Genomic DNA, 20,468 nt, shown 5'->3' with positions numbered 1-20,468 from the left:
TGTTTGTAAAAGTAGTGAAGTACTGGAATGGGATATGTGGAGATTTTGCAGAATTTCCTCGCTGAAGATTTTAAAAAATGTACTAAACATTTTGTCAGGAGTAGCGGAAGAAGAGCTGCTTGCTCCTTGAAGTATAAGGATTAAGTAGACATGGAGGGTTTTTTTTTTTTTTTTCCCTTGTTCTCTTTTTTTCATTCCCTATTTGAATACTTTTATTCACTACAAAGTAATGTCTAGTATCTTTGGAGAAAAACTTGCTTGATACACAATGTAAATCTGTTAGTGCATTTTTGTGTCTAAGGAAACCCACTGCTGCTGTCTGCATGATTAAGCACTGCTGGTACTTTTTTGGGGGTCCTATTTATCATGTTAGGATCTGTTTCTGTCTGTTCAGAGCTTGAAGAATAACCTTAAATTACCCCTAAGAGCTCTCACTTAAAATAGTATGATACTTTCATCGAATATAGCCTTATACTTTAGGATAAATATGGTTCCCCTTTAACCAATTTTTTGGTCATCTTTAACAAATGATAGCTTAATTAAATTTAGTACTGCCCAGGAAACTATTTTGAGTTATTAAAATATGCAATTTATCTTTGTCTCAGCAAGCTTCTGCTGAAAACTTTTATGCTACTTTTGAATTACATACTTATGTATTTTTTATTAATCTACTTTTGATTTGTATAAATTTTTCAATATCTGTTCCTGTACATATGATATTTAATTGTATTTTAATTTGCTTTTTAAATGTCACTGGAAGGAGAGCTCTAATTAATGAAAACTACTTATTTGCAAAACCTCTTTTTGCCTAAGGGACTAGAGAGTGAGTGTATTGTATATATTATATGTATATTCCTCTTATTCCTAGTCTTCTGGTTTCTATATAGAAAGAAGGAAAAAGAACACCTTATTCATCAAGCTAAATAACCTCGTTCAGGTTGAGTATTCCAAAACACTGTGGCTATTGTAGCGTATTTGAAACTGAGATTAAATGAACTGTGGGACTCATGTACCCACATTCCTTTTAAAATACCAGTTCTTGCATTAGAAATGTGCACAAGATCAGAAGGCTTTATTATTAAAAAATATCTATAATCTTATTGTCCAACTTCTAAAATAATCTGAAATCTGAAATGGTCATCCTTTTCATCTTTCAAGGATGTCTTTGTATTCTACTATGCAAGTGGTCCTGTTTGATAATGATTATTGGCAAAAGAAAGAATGATACCGAATCCATCTCTGTTACGGCCCCCAGAATAGTGATAAATCAGTCTCCCAAAACAACAACAAAAAATCAAATAATATTAAATAAGTCATCTGCATGGCTTCTGGAAGTGTAACTATATTCATACAAAGTGTCTTGATGGAGAACAAATGCCTCATTAATCTTAAATGCTTCAGCAGGAGAAAGTTAGTGAAGTTAGGAAGAATAATGACTGGCATTATAGGCAATGCAATGTACTGTACCGTGTGCAAGGATGTAGTCACCTAGTAGCTATACTGCATAAACACAATACCCTCATTATTTAGTGGGAGAATAAAGTTGGAGAGTAAAGAGTTAGAAGTAAGAAATATGGGGAATAATTAAATGAACTTGGATTATTTGCTGCATAGTAAGCTGGGTGTAAATAAGGCTATGGAAACTTCATGACTTTTTGCAGACTAATTGTACTGTCCTTAGCATTACATAAATAGCTCTGCATTTCATCTCACCAGTAGCTCTGATTATAACACCATATGTATTTCAAGGATCCTATGCTGAATAGTAATGGCAAGTGTGAAACAGCTGTTTAGTATTCTTTTCCTGTAGGTGAATAGGTGAACTGCTTCATGCTTTATGTTTTTACCGCTCGTATGCAGGCTTTCAGTTTATTTGGAATTTCTGTTTAAGTTTGAATACATAGGCTAAGGACTTCTTAAAGCCTTTTTATTTTTTTTCCTTTCTTTTTCTTCCTTTATGCAAAGCATTCACAAAGTGGTATTTAATGACATTCCATATTCATGCCCAGAAATTAGACACTACCTTGCGTTGACATTTCTGTATCTTCAGAAGAGTCCACTGGAACATTATTTCATTCTACTAAAATAATGAATGTGAACAGTCTTATTTTAGTGGTGCGCTTTTCAATGGAATAGTTAAATTTGTGTCAGCATTTCTTTTTATTTCTTTCTATTACAAACTTCTATTTTTTGACCTAATAACTGCCAAAGTAATTCATTTCATGTGAGTATACACTGTCTTAATTTTTAGGCTGATACTGCTAACAAAGGTTTAAAAGCATTTGAATGTTTTTAGGGGGAGATTATTCGGCTCAACATAAAAATTTGCCTACAGTATGAAAGGTTTGGATTTCAACTTTTTCTCTTTCTCTTTTTCATTCTCTCTGTTTTTTCTTTTTCCTTTTCCCTTCTCTCCCTTTTTCTTTTTCATCTCTCTTTCTCTTATCCTACCAGAAAAAAAAAATTCAATGTGTTTTTTCCCCAAGTTTTACGCAGATAGATGTCTTTTAAATGGTACTATGTGTGGACTATATGGGAATAGGGAGACTGAGTATTTTTTTCTCCTGTTCTGCTGTTAGTCTAGTAACGATACAAGCAATATTTGTAAAAATGGTCTTTGATACGGCAGAGACGAGTTAACACTGTGTGTCCTGATGCTGTCTAAGAATGTGAATTGTAGACTGTGAAGGAAATTTCTGACCATCCCTGAAACAAACACCTGAATGACTTGAACAGATTTAATACATCAGAAAGAGTAAAATGCTCATTTACCGCTGAAGTGCAGCAACCTTCAAATTTCAAGAACCTTCTTCAAGGTTTTTGAATCTGCCTTCAAAGTTTCTGTATCTGCCTTAGCTGAAGTAGTGTCTGTGCATTAAATGAACAGCAACTCTTGATGGATTTCTCTTTCATGAAATTAGCTAGCCTGTTCAATCAGTATTAAGTATCTACAAAATGCAAAAAAAAAAAAGATAATGTTTTATTCTTGTGGGCAGAGTAACATTTTTCTTTGATGTTTTTTTAAAAAAATAGAAATAATAATATTAAGAAGAATAGAAACCACAGCCTTTTGCTGTTTGTGCAAATATAAAATATAGGACTTGGGCTTAAATAAACTAGAGAAAAGAGACAGCAGAAAAGGGAGCAATGCCATACCCAAGTGCTCATGTGGTTGATGTTGGGAGATGATATTTTGAGCATTACAAACCAATTGAGGAGGAAGGTGGAAGACTAAGGGCATCTGTTTTGAGTTCAACGGTTGCCCTCTAAAAGCCTGCCACAGTGTCTTGAAAAAAACACAAATTGTTTTTCAGCTTCAGCCATTCAAATTGTATTGTTGTGACTTGGCTGTGGCAGAGTTAAAGATTAGATGTCTGTTTTAATTAGTTGTGGATTTTCTCCCATCCAGCTACTTTTTAATGAGACCAGTAAGTTAGTATTACTCTGACACAGCTTTGCAACAGTTTACTCTTGAAAGCAACTATTCTGGTCTCTTGCTGGAAAATTTGGAAAAAAAAGAATTACCTATCCTAGGCACTATAATTAGATTCTTAAATGCTTTCAGATACCAGTTAGAGTCAGTAGAGGCACAGGAAAAATAGTTAACAGGGAGGAATGGAAATACGTCATTAACTGAGTAAACAGTGTCCTATTTAAAGTGCTACAAACATCATCAGTACCTGCATTTATTTAAACCACCAGCCAAAATCCAGGCTTACCTGAAATGATTCATTCTGATACCACTGCTAAATAAATCTGCTTTTCTGTATTTCGGTGAATCCTTTTGTTTGTTTGTTTGTTTAGTTGACCAGTAGTCTTACAAGCACGCAAAAATTAAATGATAACAACGTAGCTGTTATGGTGTAAACTGATGATTCAAAGTTCAGTTGACTCTGTTGCTGTGTTTTTATGCGTCATGATGTGTGTAGAGTGTAGTTACTTATTTTCTTGAATCCTGTCAGTGCTGAGGAATTGGGGATGTGCTTAGTATCTATGGATCTTTAATAAGGCATCTTAAAAAGTATTTTTTTAAGTTTTAAAATGTGAGCTTACATAAAAACCTAAGATCTGTCTTAATTAATTAAACCAAAGTCTATTCTATCTTGTTATCTTGTGTCCAGCATAGACAGAAATGGTTACCTAGGAAGAATATGTCTCTAAGGCAAGCATTCTTTAGCATCCACACATGGTAAACTTGAGGAAAACAATTTTGCTTGTTTAGAATCTGCTACTTTTTGGTCCCCTGTGTTAGCAGCAGCCTAGCGTAGAAGTACTCAATCACCCTTTCCATGCTATTTATGCTTTTCTTGGTGCCTCTCAAACTCTATTCTCTTTCGCAAGCCGAACAACCATTTTTAATGAAGCCTGTGCAATAAGATTAATCAGAAACAAACAACATCACAATGAACTATTGAAATATTCTAGGGGGATAATCAAACTTCACTTTCTTGAACTTTTCCCTATTATGTTTAAGTTCCCTATTATATTTAAATAGAGAAAAATGCAAGAAAGTGAAAATAGAATAGTTACTTGCACAGATACAGGGGTTTGGAGCAAGGTACGGGCAGTTGCTGCAGAAGAGTTTGAAGGTTGTGGCATGCACGAGCTTAGCACGTCAGTAAATGTGACATGTGTTTAAACAATCCTGCAGGAAATAGATGCTGGGAGAAGAACTATGTGAGGAAAGGTGGCTAGAAATGAACAAATAATTTCCTCTATTTGCTACATACATAATGACTTTCACTGAATCATTCTTTTCCTGGTTATTTTTAGTGTTCAAAATTTATCAAGTATAAGCTTGCTCCAACTTTCCAGATTGATTAAATGTTACTATTCACCATAGTCAATATCCAGCCCCGTACATTTTTATTTCCTTTAACTGTATAAAAACATTTCGGGTGGGGGCAGGAGAATATTCTGCAGTGCAGACCTGAGTTGAGGAATAGATCTCATAGGCTTTTAGTCGATGTGGCTTCTCACTCAGGTTTGCTATAAACACTGCTGAAATTTTCTAGTTCTTAGGGTCTAAGTTGTAACAGTCTATATCCACCAGAGAACAAAAACTTTCTGTACTGCCTAGTCCTTAGTTTCTGCCATCAAAGATTTGTGTAGCATGGGGATGATTATTCCTAATGGCTCTTGCAGTATATAATTCTCAATTCTTGTTTTTTATGATGTTTAAGAGATGGAAAATCCGCAGGAGAAATATATTAGTAATATCTGATATGGATTTTTTTGGTATGTTATTTTAGTTTAATTTATTTGTGGAAGTTTTTTTGGCACTTTGGACTCTGTCTTGTTGCATCAGCAAATTACTCAGCAAGGGATTGCACTGATGTTTTTCTTAAAAGACAAAGCAAAATAAGTTGGTATTATTCAGGTATTGAATTTTAAAGTACTTCACTGGAAACGGTGCACTTTGCCCTTCATCTGTATAGTGAATTTTTTCTCTTCTCACATCAGAATCAGCTCATCATGAAGTGAATTAAAGTGTCTAAAGCCTAAGCAATGTGATTATTTAGCATCTAATTTAGAAAAGTTTTTACCTCACCTTTATGTACTCCAGAAACTTCACCACTTGAATGCTGTTCGTGAAGCCAAAATGTCTTATTCAGGATAAGGTAGTAATGTTTTTTCACAGATTTTAGGACAATATTGTGAGTATACTTGTGTATCCACAGGTATAGCAAGGGGGTGCTATATAAGGAGTCTCTGCAAATATTTTAAAGATTAAAAAAAAAAAAGGAAAAGGAAAAAAGGAAAATTCAATCGTTCAACAGCATCATGTGATAGACTTATGATTTGAAACAAAAATAGGAGGTGGTACATTAAACTAGTTATAATTGGCATGTGAATCTAGAATTGTAGGAAGTTGCTTGTCTTGATCCCTTCTTGCTTATGCTTGTGCAGACAAGTCAAAGAAGTGCTTTGAGACTGATTATGATTCGTCCCTCCTTCATCCTCTCCTTTCCTCCTCTCCTCCACTCTGTGAAATTCTTGGGTTGTCTTCTTGGGTTAGGCTTAGAACAAGGCAGGATTTATCAGATCTGGGGAGAGAACCTCACAAAAGTACAAACTGAGTAAAAATGCCTGTTCTGGTAGGAATAGACTGACTTATTTTCCAACAGCCAAATGAAAAAGTTCTTTTTTTAAAAAAAAAACACTGTTTCCTCTGTTGAAAAGTTGCAAGCAGTGCAAGTTGAAGCACTCACTGGTGCAATAACATCCTCTTTATTTTCTATTTTTTCCTCTTTTTGTGCCGAAACCTGAATGTCTGAAAGACTCTGAACTGTCTTAATATGATGAATTAGAACATGTTGTAGAACATGTTGAGTCCGGTTCTAGGACTCTTGCAGGTCCTCTACAGAACTGTTCTTCCCCACATCTCCTCAATAAGATCGTAGTACACAAAAAGGTGCTCTAAAAGAGAAAGGCGTTAGTAATTCTCCCTGGATTCAGACAAAAAGTTATGCGCTAAAACTGCAAGGAATGTTCATTTGTTGCAAGGAGGTAATTTGTTGGTGTGTGAGGTCTTTCTCACAGGAAAGACAGTAAAGCATTCAGTTAGATTTTTGGCAGACGTTGATCTCCATCATTAGAGGTTTTAAGATGAGATAAACTTAGGCCTCTTTCTTTATGAATAGATGTAATAGCTTGACTTCATTTTGTGCATTTTGCTCTTTGTAGAGATCAACAAAATGGAGAAGAAAAGTAAGTAGCAATATAAAGACTTTCCAATTCCTCCCAATAAAGGCACAAGGAAAAGTGGAAAGGAAAAGAAGGAATAGATGAGAGAGAGAGAGAGGATGATTGGTGAATAAATAGGGCTGTGCATTTGTATAAGTGCATAGTTTTAAGAAAAAAAAAATGTTATTTGGCGTTTTCTCTGGAATCACTGAAATATGCCTTGCTGAGTACCTTGAAAGCAGATGGAGCTTGACTGAAGTTCCATCAAGGCAGCAAACTTATTCCCCAGCAAAAGGAATTTTTGCAAAGAAAAAGAAAATCATTCTGTAAGTTTCTAAGTTAGAGATTGGTCTGGCGGAAGCAACAAATATTCGAGGTATTTAAATTGAATCTGTAGAGTATAAATAAGAGATTTCCCAGGAATTTTTATTAAGTTAATAATATATAATTTCTTTTAACTTGGTGAGCTGCATGACATTTCCAACCTTTCAGTTGCTGCACTAATTGAATGCCTTTCATTTGCAATGTCTTTCATTAATTCTGTTAGTTCGTCTGAGTGATACTTAAAATTTATTTTTCCTTAGATCTTTTGATGTATTACTCTTCTTGATGTTATATCTTTGTAATACCTATAAATGTGAGGTTGTAAGCTAGTAATTAATAACTATTTGCATATCCTTAATATCAGCTGAATAAAAGATTTGCAACAAGTCGTTAAAGCTCACTTGTTTTTCCTCTATTTCTATTTTTAGGAATGTTGTCTCTGTAATTTGAGAGGTGGAGCGTTAAAGCAAACTACTGACAAGAAGTAAGTAATGTATACTTCAAGAATGTACATGCTTTTTAAAAACTTTATTCACAATCCAATCTCATTTAGATAGCATTTGCAAATATCATTACTCAATCATGTCCCCTTAAGTTACTGAAGAGTTAAATTTGCTTTGAATAAAATGTGCCACTGACATTTCGTGAAAGTAGTTAGATGCTAAAATGTACATTTGCTTTATTATTTGCATACATTTACTTGTTCCAGATTCCATGCTGCTGATTACTCTTTAAAGAAAGCAAGTGAGAATTCGTTTGGGATTGTTTGCATGAGCAAGTCTTACCAAATAGTGAAGATATATATATTTCCTTATTTAGTCCTGAAAATTGTTAATTATAAAATAGTATAATACCTCTGAACTTTTGTTAGAAACCAGTATTCCACATTAATTAATTAGAATCATTTAAAATTTATTCTGGATTCGATGTGTTTTTTAAAAACATTTTTAACACACCTTCTGAAAAGTAGCATTTTTGTTGGCATCCTACTATTAACAGAACTAATATTTTTCTGTTCGTTTTGATGAAAATACAATATATAAAATAATCCTAAAAGTTAAAACAGAAAATGTAGCTTAGTCGTGGAACAGTTTATATGTTATGGATGTTTGCATAATTAGTTGAATAGTCTTTGTAACTGTGACAGTATAATGCACATCTCTCTTTTTGTATATATTTTAACACTTTGGAATACATTGAGAAGTGAGTTCAGGTGTCTGAGATCATCTATCCGTAATATGCTTTTCCACTTATCTGGATTAGTTGATTTTTCCGTGATCTGAAAATGGTTGCATGTTTTTTAAATTGTCCAGTGAATAGAAGGTTTTACTTGAAACTTACGAGCCAGCTCTTATCCTCTAAAAGCATTGTTACCAAACTGAAGAATGTTTTGACCAGCTCATGAAAATACTCAATTGCAATTTAATTCTACTTTAAATTCCCATAATACATTATTAACTACTTTTCTTATCAAAATAAAATAAAAGCAAGAAAGAGTAGAATTTAGCACTTCTTGTGATGCTTGCTGACAGCATCGAATGGTGTACATTTGAAAACACATACATCTTTTTCAGGCATTACATAAAATATTTCAGGAATGGGCTTCATAAGATTTATTCATAAGAAAATCCCTCAAGAGATGTTGAAGCAAACTAAACATAACTGAAGTCTTTGGTTTTGCATTACCTCCTTCTGTAGGTTTCTGTTAAAGATTTCAGAAATGGAAGAAATGTAGAAGTATTTCTGCTCTTGCTTCCTGTTTCCATAACACTACAGTTGCTATACAACACAGAGTTCCTGATCTGCACTTAATCCAGACCTTCATATCTCTTTAAGCATTACCTACTTTTCCAAACTTGTGTGAATGTGTTGCAGTTATATCTTTTTCCCCAAGAAGTGTAAAATCCAACCTACGTCTTCCCTTCCTTCTCTCTCTTTCCCTCCGTCCTCTCTCCTGATGAAAATACTGACTACAGATGCAGGATGGACGTTATAGTTAATAGCTGGTGCATCATAAGTGGTTGTGGGGGTAACATCTTTGGCACTCAGGAGAGCTGAGATTGCCTCTTCCCTGAGGGGCACAATACTTGTTTTGAATCCTGGCAGGTTGAGAGATAACAGATCTATAAAAGTTTAAGATGCAGATGGATTAAAGATCTATTTTATATATAACATTTCAGTCCCAATAAACCTTAGGTGGTAAGACACCCGGTATTAAGGCACTATTATTTTCTATGCTGCAAGGCAGTGAAGAAGAGAAACTAACAGATAAAAATCTGCAACCAAGATTTTTTTTTCCATAAGTTGGAACATAAAATGGTCAGAATAATGGAATGATAGAACTTGTAGATCTATTTACTTTCATTTGGGCTGAATAATATAATTTGCTGGTAGTCACTGTTGTCTTTGCATACAGCGGTTATATCACAGTTTGGCTAATGTAACTTCAATATCACATGGCAGCCATTTGCTTGGTCCTTTTATTTCTTATATTCTTCCAGGTATTTTTGGTAGATATGACTGTTTGAAATAGCAACAGTCTTTAGTGTAGGAAAGAGAAAAGATTTCCTCTTTGCCATGTTGACTCTTTCCACTTTTGACTCCAGCCCCCATTCCTGCTGATCTGCTAAGACGTTTATGTAATGTGGTCTGTAGCAGGTGGAATGAGGCTAGGATATGGAGCTTGGAAAACAAGCAAATAGAGTAATGAGGCAAGGTATACAAGGAGGGGTGGTGTATAAAGTAAATTTTAGAGTTAAGGAAGGAGATGTCTACCTTTCTTTAGACTGTGGGGAATTCATTTCTGTCTTGTTATCACTTACCTCCTCTCTCATCTCTCAAGATTTTATATGTAGACTCACAAAGCTAATTTTTCTTAATAAAAATGCTGTTATGTTGGCTTTTGCTTAATATCATATGCACTTTAAAACATTAATTCTTTCACTGACTTTTTTAGTTAGGCTTTGTTTTATCTTTTTTTTTTTGAGCTGTCTGTGTTTGGAGGATAGAGCAGTGCTACCTAATGAGAGTAAAAGGCAGGAGGCACATAGCATAATCCAGACTCGTCCGACAGGTCCCCTAAAGTTGGATCGATGTCTGGCGTGTAGCACTGATCCTAGGCACTTGTCAAGTGCTTTCACTGATTACAGTTCGTGTTGGGCATTTCAGTGATGGCCTGATCAGTGTGCAGGTCTTATGCCTTTGTGTCTGGAAACAGGAGGTCCGACTAGCATATGCTTTGATAAATGCATGACCCTGTAACCATGAGTGCTATCTAAGAATAGTTACAGAAGTCTGAATAATTTTAATCCAGAATGCTGTAGGTGATAAATTGCTCACAAATGAAATAGCATGGGCTATGTACACATATGGATAGCATAACTGCAAATGCTTTTGCACTTCATAAATCAAATGCACAAGGCACCTGGAAAAATAAAATTAAAACTCAAACTACAATGGGATTTCCACTAATTTTTATTATTGTTAGGATTATTAAATATTATTTAAAAGAACAGTAACAAATCCCCGTAAGCAAATACCTGGTGTTCTTGTACTGATAACTAGCAAGGGAAGAGCTTTGGCTCAATGTTTCGTTGACACTAGTTTATTAACAAATTAATTTTTGCTTGATATTTTGATCATCTCTTTTCTGAAATACGGTTATAGTACTTCAAATAACTGCTAAAGCTGCGTGAAGTTATCTTTTAAATAAATGTAGAACAAAAAATAGATCTTCAACTTCGGAAGGAAATAGTAAAAGCATATTACTAAGGGTTGCTGTATACTAATACTTGTATTTCTGTGTCTTTTTGGCAATATTCTTGACACTTTTCACAGGTGGGCACATGTAATGTGTGCCATTGCCATTCCAGAAGTCAGATTTGGCAATGTCACAGAACGTACACCGATAGACACAAGCAGAATACCTTTGCAAAGATTAAAACTGGTGAGTAGTAAAGCTTCATATATATTTTGCTATCTAAAGATGTTCAAAGCCTGAATTGCAAATACTGTTACTGCTTACAGAACACTAAGCTATTCCAGGATGAGGAATAAATATATTGGGTTTTATTGAAATTGGCCTACCACTTTTGACTTTAATAAATGTCAGGTTATTAACATAGTATACAGCCTTTGCGAGAAGCCTTTGCTGTTTGATAGAAACGGTTTGAATCTGCCATCCCCCAAAAGAACAACAACAAAATTGACATATGTCAACTGTGAAATGTTCATATTTGAAGTGAGGAAGGTTCCGAAGTCTAAATATACCAGAATATCCCACCGTACACATATAGAATTAAAATATAAACATGTGTGTGTGTATTATTTTTTTGTATTTTTATATAGGTGTGTGTGTGCAAATACATATGTATTTATATATGCACACTTACTATTTTGACGTTTATACCTCAAGGAAGAATTTATAGAAGTAAAAATATGATGAATGACTAACTTGCCATGTGGCAATGTCTGCCATCGGAGCATTGAAAAATGTTCACAAAGCAGTTCATATGATATACTGAAAGAATAAACTACTTGATGAAGCATTTTAAAGGATGGTAAGAAACATAGAAACACATACATAAACATAAATACACATAATACGCATGAACTACAAACAATTACATCCTGTACCTTATCATTACAAATAACATTACCATGCAAGAAAGTTGCCATATACTAGCAAAAAACAAAAAATTGCCTGTTAAATAGAAGAAAATTTTTCTTCATGAGTTAAATGAGAACTACTTAATTTGCCAGCATGTACATCAGTCTGAAATCATCTTCAGAGAGAAGGAAGGTGATCAGCTGCTGATTAGAGAAATACTGGGAAATGACACTTATCGGATTTCTGTATCCATTTCAAAAGCTATTTCAAAAATGGCTAATGATCTATGTAACTTTATATATAAGCCCCTTTTTACTATATCATTTTAAACTATTGAAACTTTAATTCTATTTTCATTCCATTCATTATTTTTTTTTTGTTTTGTAACTATTTTTCTTAATCTGAAAAAGCAATTTAGGCTGAATTATATTTGTAAAGTGCCCTCCAAATAGGAATCTTTTCAAGGAGGCTTACTAGATTTTATTTTCACATTTCTTTAAATCTTACAAACAGTATTTCTGAACAGTTTGTGTATAATTCATTATCAAAAAAATGTTGAAAGCTGCTTGATTACTTCCACAGTTTTAAAAAGTATTTCTGAATGCTATTTCAAGCTTTGCTTAGCATTAGCACACTTCCTAGAAAAAAATGGAATCTGGTAAATGATCTGCCATGTTTTCCTCTACTTTCATGCCTCAGAATAATCTTGAATTTTCTTACTGCAGTCAGTTAGTAGAGGTGTAACATTTTTTTGTTCCTGCTATGTGAGATCTTCTCTCAAGATTTTATTTTAACCCACAGTGTCTTAGTATTCTTGAGACAATCCCAGATTCTTTCTGGTATCACAATATGAACAGTAAAAGCACAGTAAAACCATTTTAAGATGTTCACTCATATTTTTGAAGATTTGAGATACATTCGTTTGTTTGGAAATCATTGATTTGGAGCCTGGTACCCCAGGAATGTTTAATTTACTAAGTTTTGAAATGCTTGATCTGATTGGGATGTCTATGACTTAACTATGTGAGAGTAAAAGGAATCTTCTGGAGAAGGTTTGAATTAATGTAAAATTATTGATTATGGTTATGGAGCCAAAATGCACAAAACTACAGTTACATGATTTACAGTTCATAGGCCTTTACTTAATATGAAGCAACTATAGATCATTTACGATGCTAATCTGTTATTCATAAACAAAAGCTTTTTCTTCTCTTCTTTCCTTCAACTGATGTTGAAGGCACTGGTGACAGTTCCTAGTAATTTCTTCAGTTGTTGAATACATGGTGTTCAAGTACTGCAGGCGATTACTTTGTGTATGTCCTTTTGGTCTCCAGTGAGTCCCTGAATCTTTAGAATCATAGTGTTTGCTTCACTCAGTATTGTTTTTTAAAGTAAAGAAGTTTGTATTTTGGAATAAAATAGGTAGTGGACAGCCTTGCTGTGAAGAAAAGACTGTACTCTTGGTTTGACTATTCAAACCTTGCTCTTCTAAATCTTAGTTTCTTCTATTCACTTTATTAGCTAGGATTTTGCTAACTTAAAGGTAGTATGCTGTCTGGCCGTCTCAAAAGTCTCTGTAATGGTTTAATCATTTATAGACCAATATGTTGCTGCTTCTGTAGTAAGAGAAAAATGTGAACTTCTCTGAAAAACACCATCAGCCTGAGTGTGCTTTTAAATTTTCGTATTTGTTATAAATAAATTGCTGTTCTTGAGTTTTTATCCCCTTTTTATGGCACTTGTCTTTTCTTTATAGAGATTTCTTTGATGACAGGACCATAGTTTTGTATTGTCATGATTTGATGAGAATTTATTTTCAGATGTTTCTTTTTAGAGCTAAAAAGGTTCAAAATTTTCGGAAAGAAATGGAGCTTTTTCTGTTTAGGTTTTGGACCATTCAAATACACCTAAGAGGAAAAATTTCTGTGTCACTTCAAATTCTCAGATTTCCATATACACGCTGTCTTTGGCAAGCTGTGAAAAGCTATCTTTAAGGCGTATAAGAAAAGCTAAGTGAAGTACTATGCATTTAGAAATGACAGTGAAGGTGATGCAATAAAACAAAGCAACAATGAAATAAGAATGTTGTTTGATGAGAGAAAGGCTGACCTGTTACCAGTTAAAATATGTCTCTTTTTTCTTTTTTTTTCTTCTAGTAACAAATTGAATGCTTAAGAGAAAAAGCTGAAGTGAAGATTGAGAAATTTAAGCATGATAAAACTTTGCTTCAGATTTTTTTTTCCTAAGAATTGTATTATATGCCAAAAAAAGGGAAAAAAAAAGACTCTTTCTTTGAATTTTGATTTTTACTTATGGAACTCCTCTCTATGCTTCTAAAAATTATGTAGACTATACAGATTATAACCTAACTGTTAGACTGTGTATTGCCCACTCTGACGGCAGGAAAGTGGTTTTTCCGTTTTTTTATTTTCTACCTTATATCAGGCTAAATTTTATTATATTCCACCTGTGAGTGCTGTCCAGGTTGGGTCAGTTATGCACATATTTTGACTGCCTCTTGTCCAGCCATGAAATGAAATCTGTATTTGCAAAACTCACACAGTGAATAACCTAGTTAAAATAAAATCCCTTGATTAATATTACAGTATTTTCTTCATTTTTTAAAAAAGCTAATACTTGTAGTGAGATTTTATGAATAGCTTCTGTACTTAATTTTTTAAAGGCCAGTGTATTAAATATTTTTCATAAATGATTTCTCGTATTACCTCAGTAGCTTGTATCATGCTTCCCTGAAAAGATGGCTGTCAATGACATTGCACCTCTGCCACATCCTTCCCAACACAAACGTTATTGTGTTGGGCTTCCTTTCCTGACTAGTTCTGAAGTTGCTGAAGTATCAGATACCAAAGTATCCTTAATGGCCCTTATCATGACAGGGCTTTTTTTTTTTTTTTTTTTGGCTCTGCAGGACCCTGAGAAATGTAACCAGATTCATTCTCTCTGCAGGTTTTCTGATTTCTTTCTTTCTTTACCTTACTTCCCTCTAGTTACTTGATTTTTTTTCCATTGCTCTCTGCTATCATATACTCTGCACTTGGGGGTAGCCAGCTGAGACCATCCATCTTAGTTTTACTGCATAAAAGCATAGTTAGCAACTCTGCCTTTGACGTTAGCATTGGCTATCACTATAACTGTTGAATCAAATTCACTTATTTGTAGCTGTAGGGCTTGCCAATACTGGTCTTCAGCAGCCAATTTCTACTTCACAACTTTCCTATTTCTTAGGATAAGGCTGTATTTCAGGGTAAGGCTGTATCATGAATCAGTTTCAATCACTAAAGGTCTAAGAGTATACACCTTTACTCTTCATATATATATATATATATATGTGTGTGTGTGTATATCCTCTTTATATATATGAGTGTATGTGTATATATATGAGTATACACCTATACTCTCTTTCCATGTATATATGTATATATATACACACCATTAAAATGATCTTATTTCCATAAAGACACAAGATAGTAAATAATTACTTCTTCTTTTTAAAATCAGAGAGGTATTTGGTGATTTTTTTATTGTTGTTCAGAATAGGAGAAAAAAAAAATCCACTTCCCCCCAAAATTCTGAAATGTTACATTTTAGTGCTGGGCAAGCAACAGTGTTTGAGCAAATAGTTCAAGTTGTTTTAAATGTTCCTCCCTCTCTGCCTGTCTCCTTTCTCCCTCCGAAATTATAAGAAACCCAATTAAGCAAAATATTTCCCGTTTTCAGAGATCCTTAGAGTCTGAGCTGACATTTCACTAATGTAGTATCTATGAAGGACTATCTAAGGAAATAAAAAGTCAATGTTTTCCTTTTGACAAATTAAATAACATCTGTGCAAAGATGAACATATTGGTAGGCTGCTTTTATTGCCTCATTGATATGTATACTAATTGCTGTTAAGTAGTTTTAATTCCCTAGACATTTTAGAATCAGTGTTTTGTATCTGTCTTTCTATTATTAAATATTCAGTATGTACTCATTGCTTCCAAAGTAAAAATCAATATTTGCATTATACTTACAGTAGCTCAGAGCTTCAAAGTTATTTTGTACAATGATTTCATATTTGCAAATTAACGAGTTCACTTAACCAATTTTATTTGTGTTTTTGCTTTTATATAAAGCATAAATGTTTTCATACTTTCCCCAACTCATTTCATTGGGTTATATACTGCTTGTCTTTGTTGCTAAAAATGTACCTGACACATTGAAATGTTCATTAAAAATTAATTCTCTTAGAAATGTTTCTTTAATACTAGTGGATGAAAACAATCCTTATCAATACTGATAGAAGATTTTGGTGATTGTTTTACATAGGGAAATTTTAAAGAAAGGATTATGCCATCTACTATGTTGAATTAAGGTTTACCATGCCAAACCATACCTGTTTTAGGGACAGAGAGGTAGGTGGTATGTAAAGCAAAAGGCACCTCAGTTAACCTCAATGTATAGAACATTCCACAAAATTGTAGTCTGTAGTTTTTTACGACTGTGTGAATACACCTTCTCTCTCTCTCTCCCTCTCTCTCTTTTTTAATCATCTGGTCATTGAGCACCGAACTCACATGAGTGGAAAAACAAGACTGCCCTGGGCTCTTTCGTGAGTTAGGCCTCCTCCTCCTCTTCCTCCTCCTCTTCCTCCTCCTCCTCCTCTTCCTCTTCCTCTTCCTCTTCCTCTCTCTTTTTCCTTTTCCCTTTCCCTGTCCTCTCCTCCTCCCTTCCCTGCCCTGCCCTGCCCTTCCTCCTTCCCTCCCTGGATGGTTGGGTGGTCATACCCACCACCATGAGACACTCGCTTTAACTTTCAAGCTGTGTGAAATTTAACTTTTATTATTATATCCATAAAGGATATGATTTAATAGGATATAGTAAAGGAAACAAATATGTTTCATCTAGAATACAGAGGCTTATGCATAGCTTAAGAAATGAAATAGCTGGAGGATATACCTTACTATATTGCATGTTTTAAACGGCTGTTTGTTTATCAGATACAGTGTGCTGTCTGCTTTGCAGCCAGTAGGAAGGGGTGGTTTCTGTTCTGGTGATCTCATAGGTTGATTGGACATACAAATGAAAAGAAATGCTGGAATGGTCAATTTAAATACTGTTTCGGGACAGAGAAACTGTTAGAAAGGACAAAATGGGAGACCAAGTTTTTGAGGTGCAATAGTATTGGTGGAAGCCACATAAATTCATCAAAAATGTATTTGGAGGATTTCAGTTGGTTTATGATGTGGAGAAAAGTTTTGGCATGAGGGTGTTTGTGGCTTCAGCTTCAACTAGACTGTATTTAATGGTATGTCATAGTTTAAGATCCAAAGCAGGTAAAATTTGGTCTCTGGATGAGCATTATTTAAGTTTATTGGTTTGTTTGTTTACTTGTTCCGTTGTCCCTATGTCTCCAAGAGAAACTTGGGTGCAGAGTCCTGTTTTCAAAAACTTATTTTCCTTAACTGTTTGTTTTTTCAAAGCACTGTGTTATAGAAAACGTGGATTCTTGAGGTTGTTGTTTCAGTGGTAAAACACCATTTTGCTTTGGAAAGGGAAGAGCTTTTCTCCTGCTTTCTCAGTATATTCTCTGTTTTCATAACAATGTTAATTATTCAGCTGTAGCTACAGGAAAAGTTCTCTGGATACGAAAACAGCAAACAAAAACCTGGCTTAAAAAATGCATAGGTATTATCCGGTCTGTCATTCTTTTTAATAAAGCATAAAACTTAAAAATAGAACAGTATACAAACACTTGCTCATATATAGCCAGCAAGTATAAGCCAACAGGAATACTGAACCTGGCTTCATTTACCCTTGTCAGACTTGTGACTTAAAATGAACAGTAGACATTGTAAATGAGGGTGTTTAAATGTTTCATCTGTTATAAAAGAAACACTTAAATAGAATCATTAGCATCTGTTCCTAAGCCTATATATTTAAAATGTCAACTCTAAAATCATGTTTTGAATAGAATACGTATCAGCTCAATAGCAAGATATATTACCTGCCTTTGATATTGTCAGTGTTTTAAAATGCTAGGGTATTGTATTGACTTTATCCTCTGCAATGCTGTCTGAAACATGCACATAATGTGCCTTTATTTCTTTATCTGTAGTGCTTCCTATTATTTTTACATTAGAAATCCTATTTCTCCAACAAAATAGAGGTAGAAAATGAGTTTTTGAATAGCTCAAGTTGCCCTGAAGCTTTTGATGACCTCAAATTTGTATTTGACAAGTGAACTGAGTATAAGCGCAAGTGTACTCTGAGTGAGGAACATTATCTTGAAAAGAAATTTACACCGTGATGATGACTGATCTACAAGCCTTTCAGTAGCTGGCTGGGGCCATGAAGTTCTTTTTAGAAGCCTATACACTTCAAAATTTGCACCTGAAGGCAATAATAGTGAACTTGAAAGCCAAAGATTATGGTTTTGAAAGCTACATCAATTCTGAAAATATGGAGGCTTCACTGTGGTATGCCAACTGAAGAAAGGATTCAAAGGGAAAATGTGTGAGCTTTTAAAAGAATGAGCAAATAGTCCCTTGTCCGTCTCTTCTATTTTAATGATGTATAAAACCTAAAAAAGAATTAAATGTATTTGAGGACACTGCTTATCTCCTGTGTTCTAATTTGTAATAAAATTTGACTGCAAAACCACAGTAGGATAGTAGAACTGTTAAAACTGTTTGTGAAAGAGTAAAAAGGCACTGTGTGCAGTAAAAAGGCACTTGCAGTGAAGTGTACCAGTGTTGCTACGTGTTTCGGGTAACACAAAGAGGTATCGATTACTTTTCAGCATTTCCGTAAATATGAGTAGATGAACAATTGGGAAGAATCGTTTTTAGTAAGCATAAACTGATGCATCGTCACTTTGTGCACAGAAAGAGAAAGGGAGAAAACAGACGGGAAATTTGAGATAGACCTGATGATAATATTTATGATTTTTTAAATATTTAGCTTTTAAGTAATAGCTTTAAACATTTTTTTTCTGATTAAAAAGGTGGTAGAGCATAGATGATGCAATAATTGATTAAACAACTGCAATATATAATTGTTAAAAATGTAATGACTCATTGTAACCATGTGCAAAATGCAATTTAGTATAGTTCGTCACAACCTTTATGAATTTTTTAAGTAGTTGATATAAAAAAGTACATTGCCTACTGTATAATACTGTCAGAATAATTTGCTTACAGTGAACAGATACTGTTCAAACTGTCAAATTTCTATTGCACAGCAGTACCAAACTACAAAGTTTTCAAAAAAATATGGAAAGTGTTAGATGTACATGACTACCAATAATGTTTTGAAGACTTGGACCTATCCATAAGAGTGAAAGCAGAGCATTTAAAATGTTAACCTGCCATCTGAATTCCCTTTTACTTGTGAAGAGGCAGTACCCCTTGCAAAAGAAAATGAAATATTACTACAAAACTACTTTCTTTTCCTTAAGGTTTGAATCATTAATAATCTCTAACCAACTGTGTATGGCAAATAGAGGCAGGCCCGTTTCTGATGCCTTCTCCATTTATATGATGTATATTTGTAGTAATTGAGATTGTGTATGTGTGTTTCTGCCAAGACACAAACTGACATTAATGTGGCACACATTTGGGAAAACTCATTAGTTCAACCAGCAGATAGGAAGAGGTGAATATCACTTGAGAGCAATATTAAGTATTATTTTCAATTGACTGAAAATCTATAGAATGATTTAATTTTATAAATAATCTTCCAAATTTCTATTATTAAAAGAATTTTTAAAAGACTTTAGAATTTCTGAACTTCTACTTTTTGTACGGAATTAGATGAAAGTGAATATAAAAATAGTATTGCTGGGCCTGTGGAATATGGAATACTCTCTGAACTAGAGTATGCTATATGCTGTATGATAGCAAAATAACAACAGAAATAGATCAGGATAATAACTTATCTAACTTTCATTTTTCATCAGTATTTAAAGATTTTTATAGCATTCTAAAATTAAAAATTACAAAAAACTTCTGCACTTATTTACTGCCATTTTCCTTTAAGTTCCTTCTAGTCTCCTGAAAAATTTTCAGAAATGCTTACATGATTTAACGACAGAGCCTACTTTCAAAAAAGATTTAAGTATTTAGGAACAATAACCGTTTTTTAACCAAAAGAACAAAGGTGTTTGTGATTGTGTGTTACGCACAAGCTCAGTGGTTTGGTGGAGTTTAAATTTTCTATCTGGGGCTGTAAGGGAGCAAGTCTCACCTGAATGGGAAGAAGATAGATTTATTAAGTGACATTCTCCTTCTCTGGTTATTCAGTTGCGCTTTGCACAAAGTATAGTATTTGATAGGTCATCTTATACCTTATTTCCCCTTCTGTTTTCTCATTGATGGTGACACAATTATTTATCACTCGGTCATACTTCTGTTCCACTTAGAAAATTGTGCTGACAGTTTTGTGGAGCCAGTGTGTTTATAGGAAAGAACTGCAGTAATTGCTAATTAGTTATGTGGAAATAATTGGAAATAATTGTATTTCCTCATGGAAATAGTTGGAAAGTGAAGCACAATGAGAATATTTACATTTCAGAGGTTAAAGTTTGGGTTTTGAGTGCTTGGAGTCTGTTCTTCCTACCATTTTCCTCTTTTAAAAGTCTGCACTTCAAGGCAGTGCTGCAGTGATTCTTGGAACATCATTGTGAGACGATGTGAAGTGAAAAACGTACAGTTCAGGTGAAAAATGTACAGTTCAGGTTATAAGGTTGAGAAGCGATCTACATGAGCAGATATTAGTTTCCCTTTAGAAAGGTGTTAATTTAAATAATATTTATGAGGACTTGCTGAAGGAAGAAGTAAAATGAACTGAG

At 34.0% G+C, this 20,468-nt stretch overlaps 1 protein-coding gene across 1 annotated transcript in view; it reads left to right on the top strand.

Annotated features, from left to right (window-relative positions):
• KDM4C (lysine demethylase 4C) overlaps nucleotides 1-20,468 on the top strand; it is a 236,854-nt gene that overhangs the window by 161,987 nt on the left and 54,399 nt on the right. The window contains exons 16-17 of the mRNA XM_088537506.1: nucleotides 7,440-7,495; nucleotides 10,849-10,957. Of these exons, the coding sequence (XP_088393632.1) occupies nucleotides 7,440-7,495; nucleotides 10,849-10,957 (165 nt within the window). The remainder of the gene's footprint in view (nucleotides 1-7,439; nucleotides 7,496-10,848; nucleotides 10,958-20,468) is intronic.

Source organism: Tinamus guttatus, unplaced genomic scaffold, assembly GCF_059628265.1.
Source record: "Tinamus guttatus ecotype Peru unplaced genomic scaffold, ASM5962826v1 Tinamus_guttatus_pri_ptg000794l, whole genome shotgun sequence".
NCBI classification, from domain to species: Eukaryota; Metazoa; Chordata; class Aves; order Tinamiformes; family Tinamidae; genus Tinamus; species Tinamus guttatus.
The sequence above is the reverse complement of the archived record's forward strand: the minus strand, read 5'-3'. Positions and strand labels throughout refer to the sequence as shown.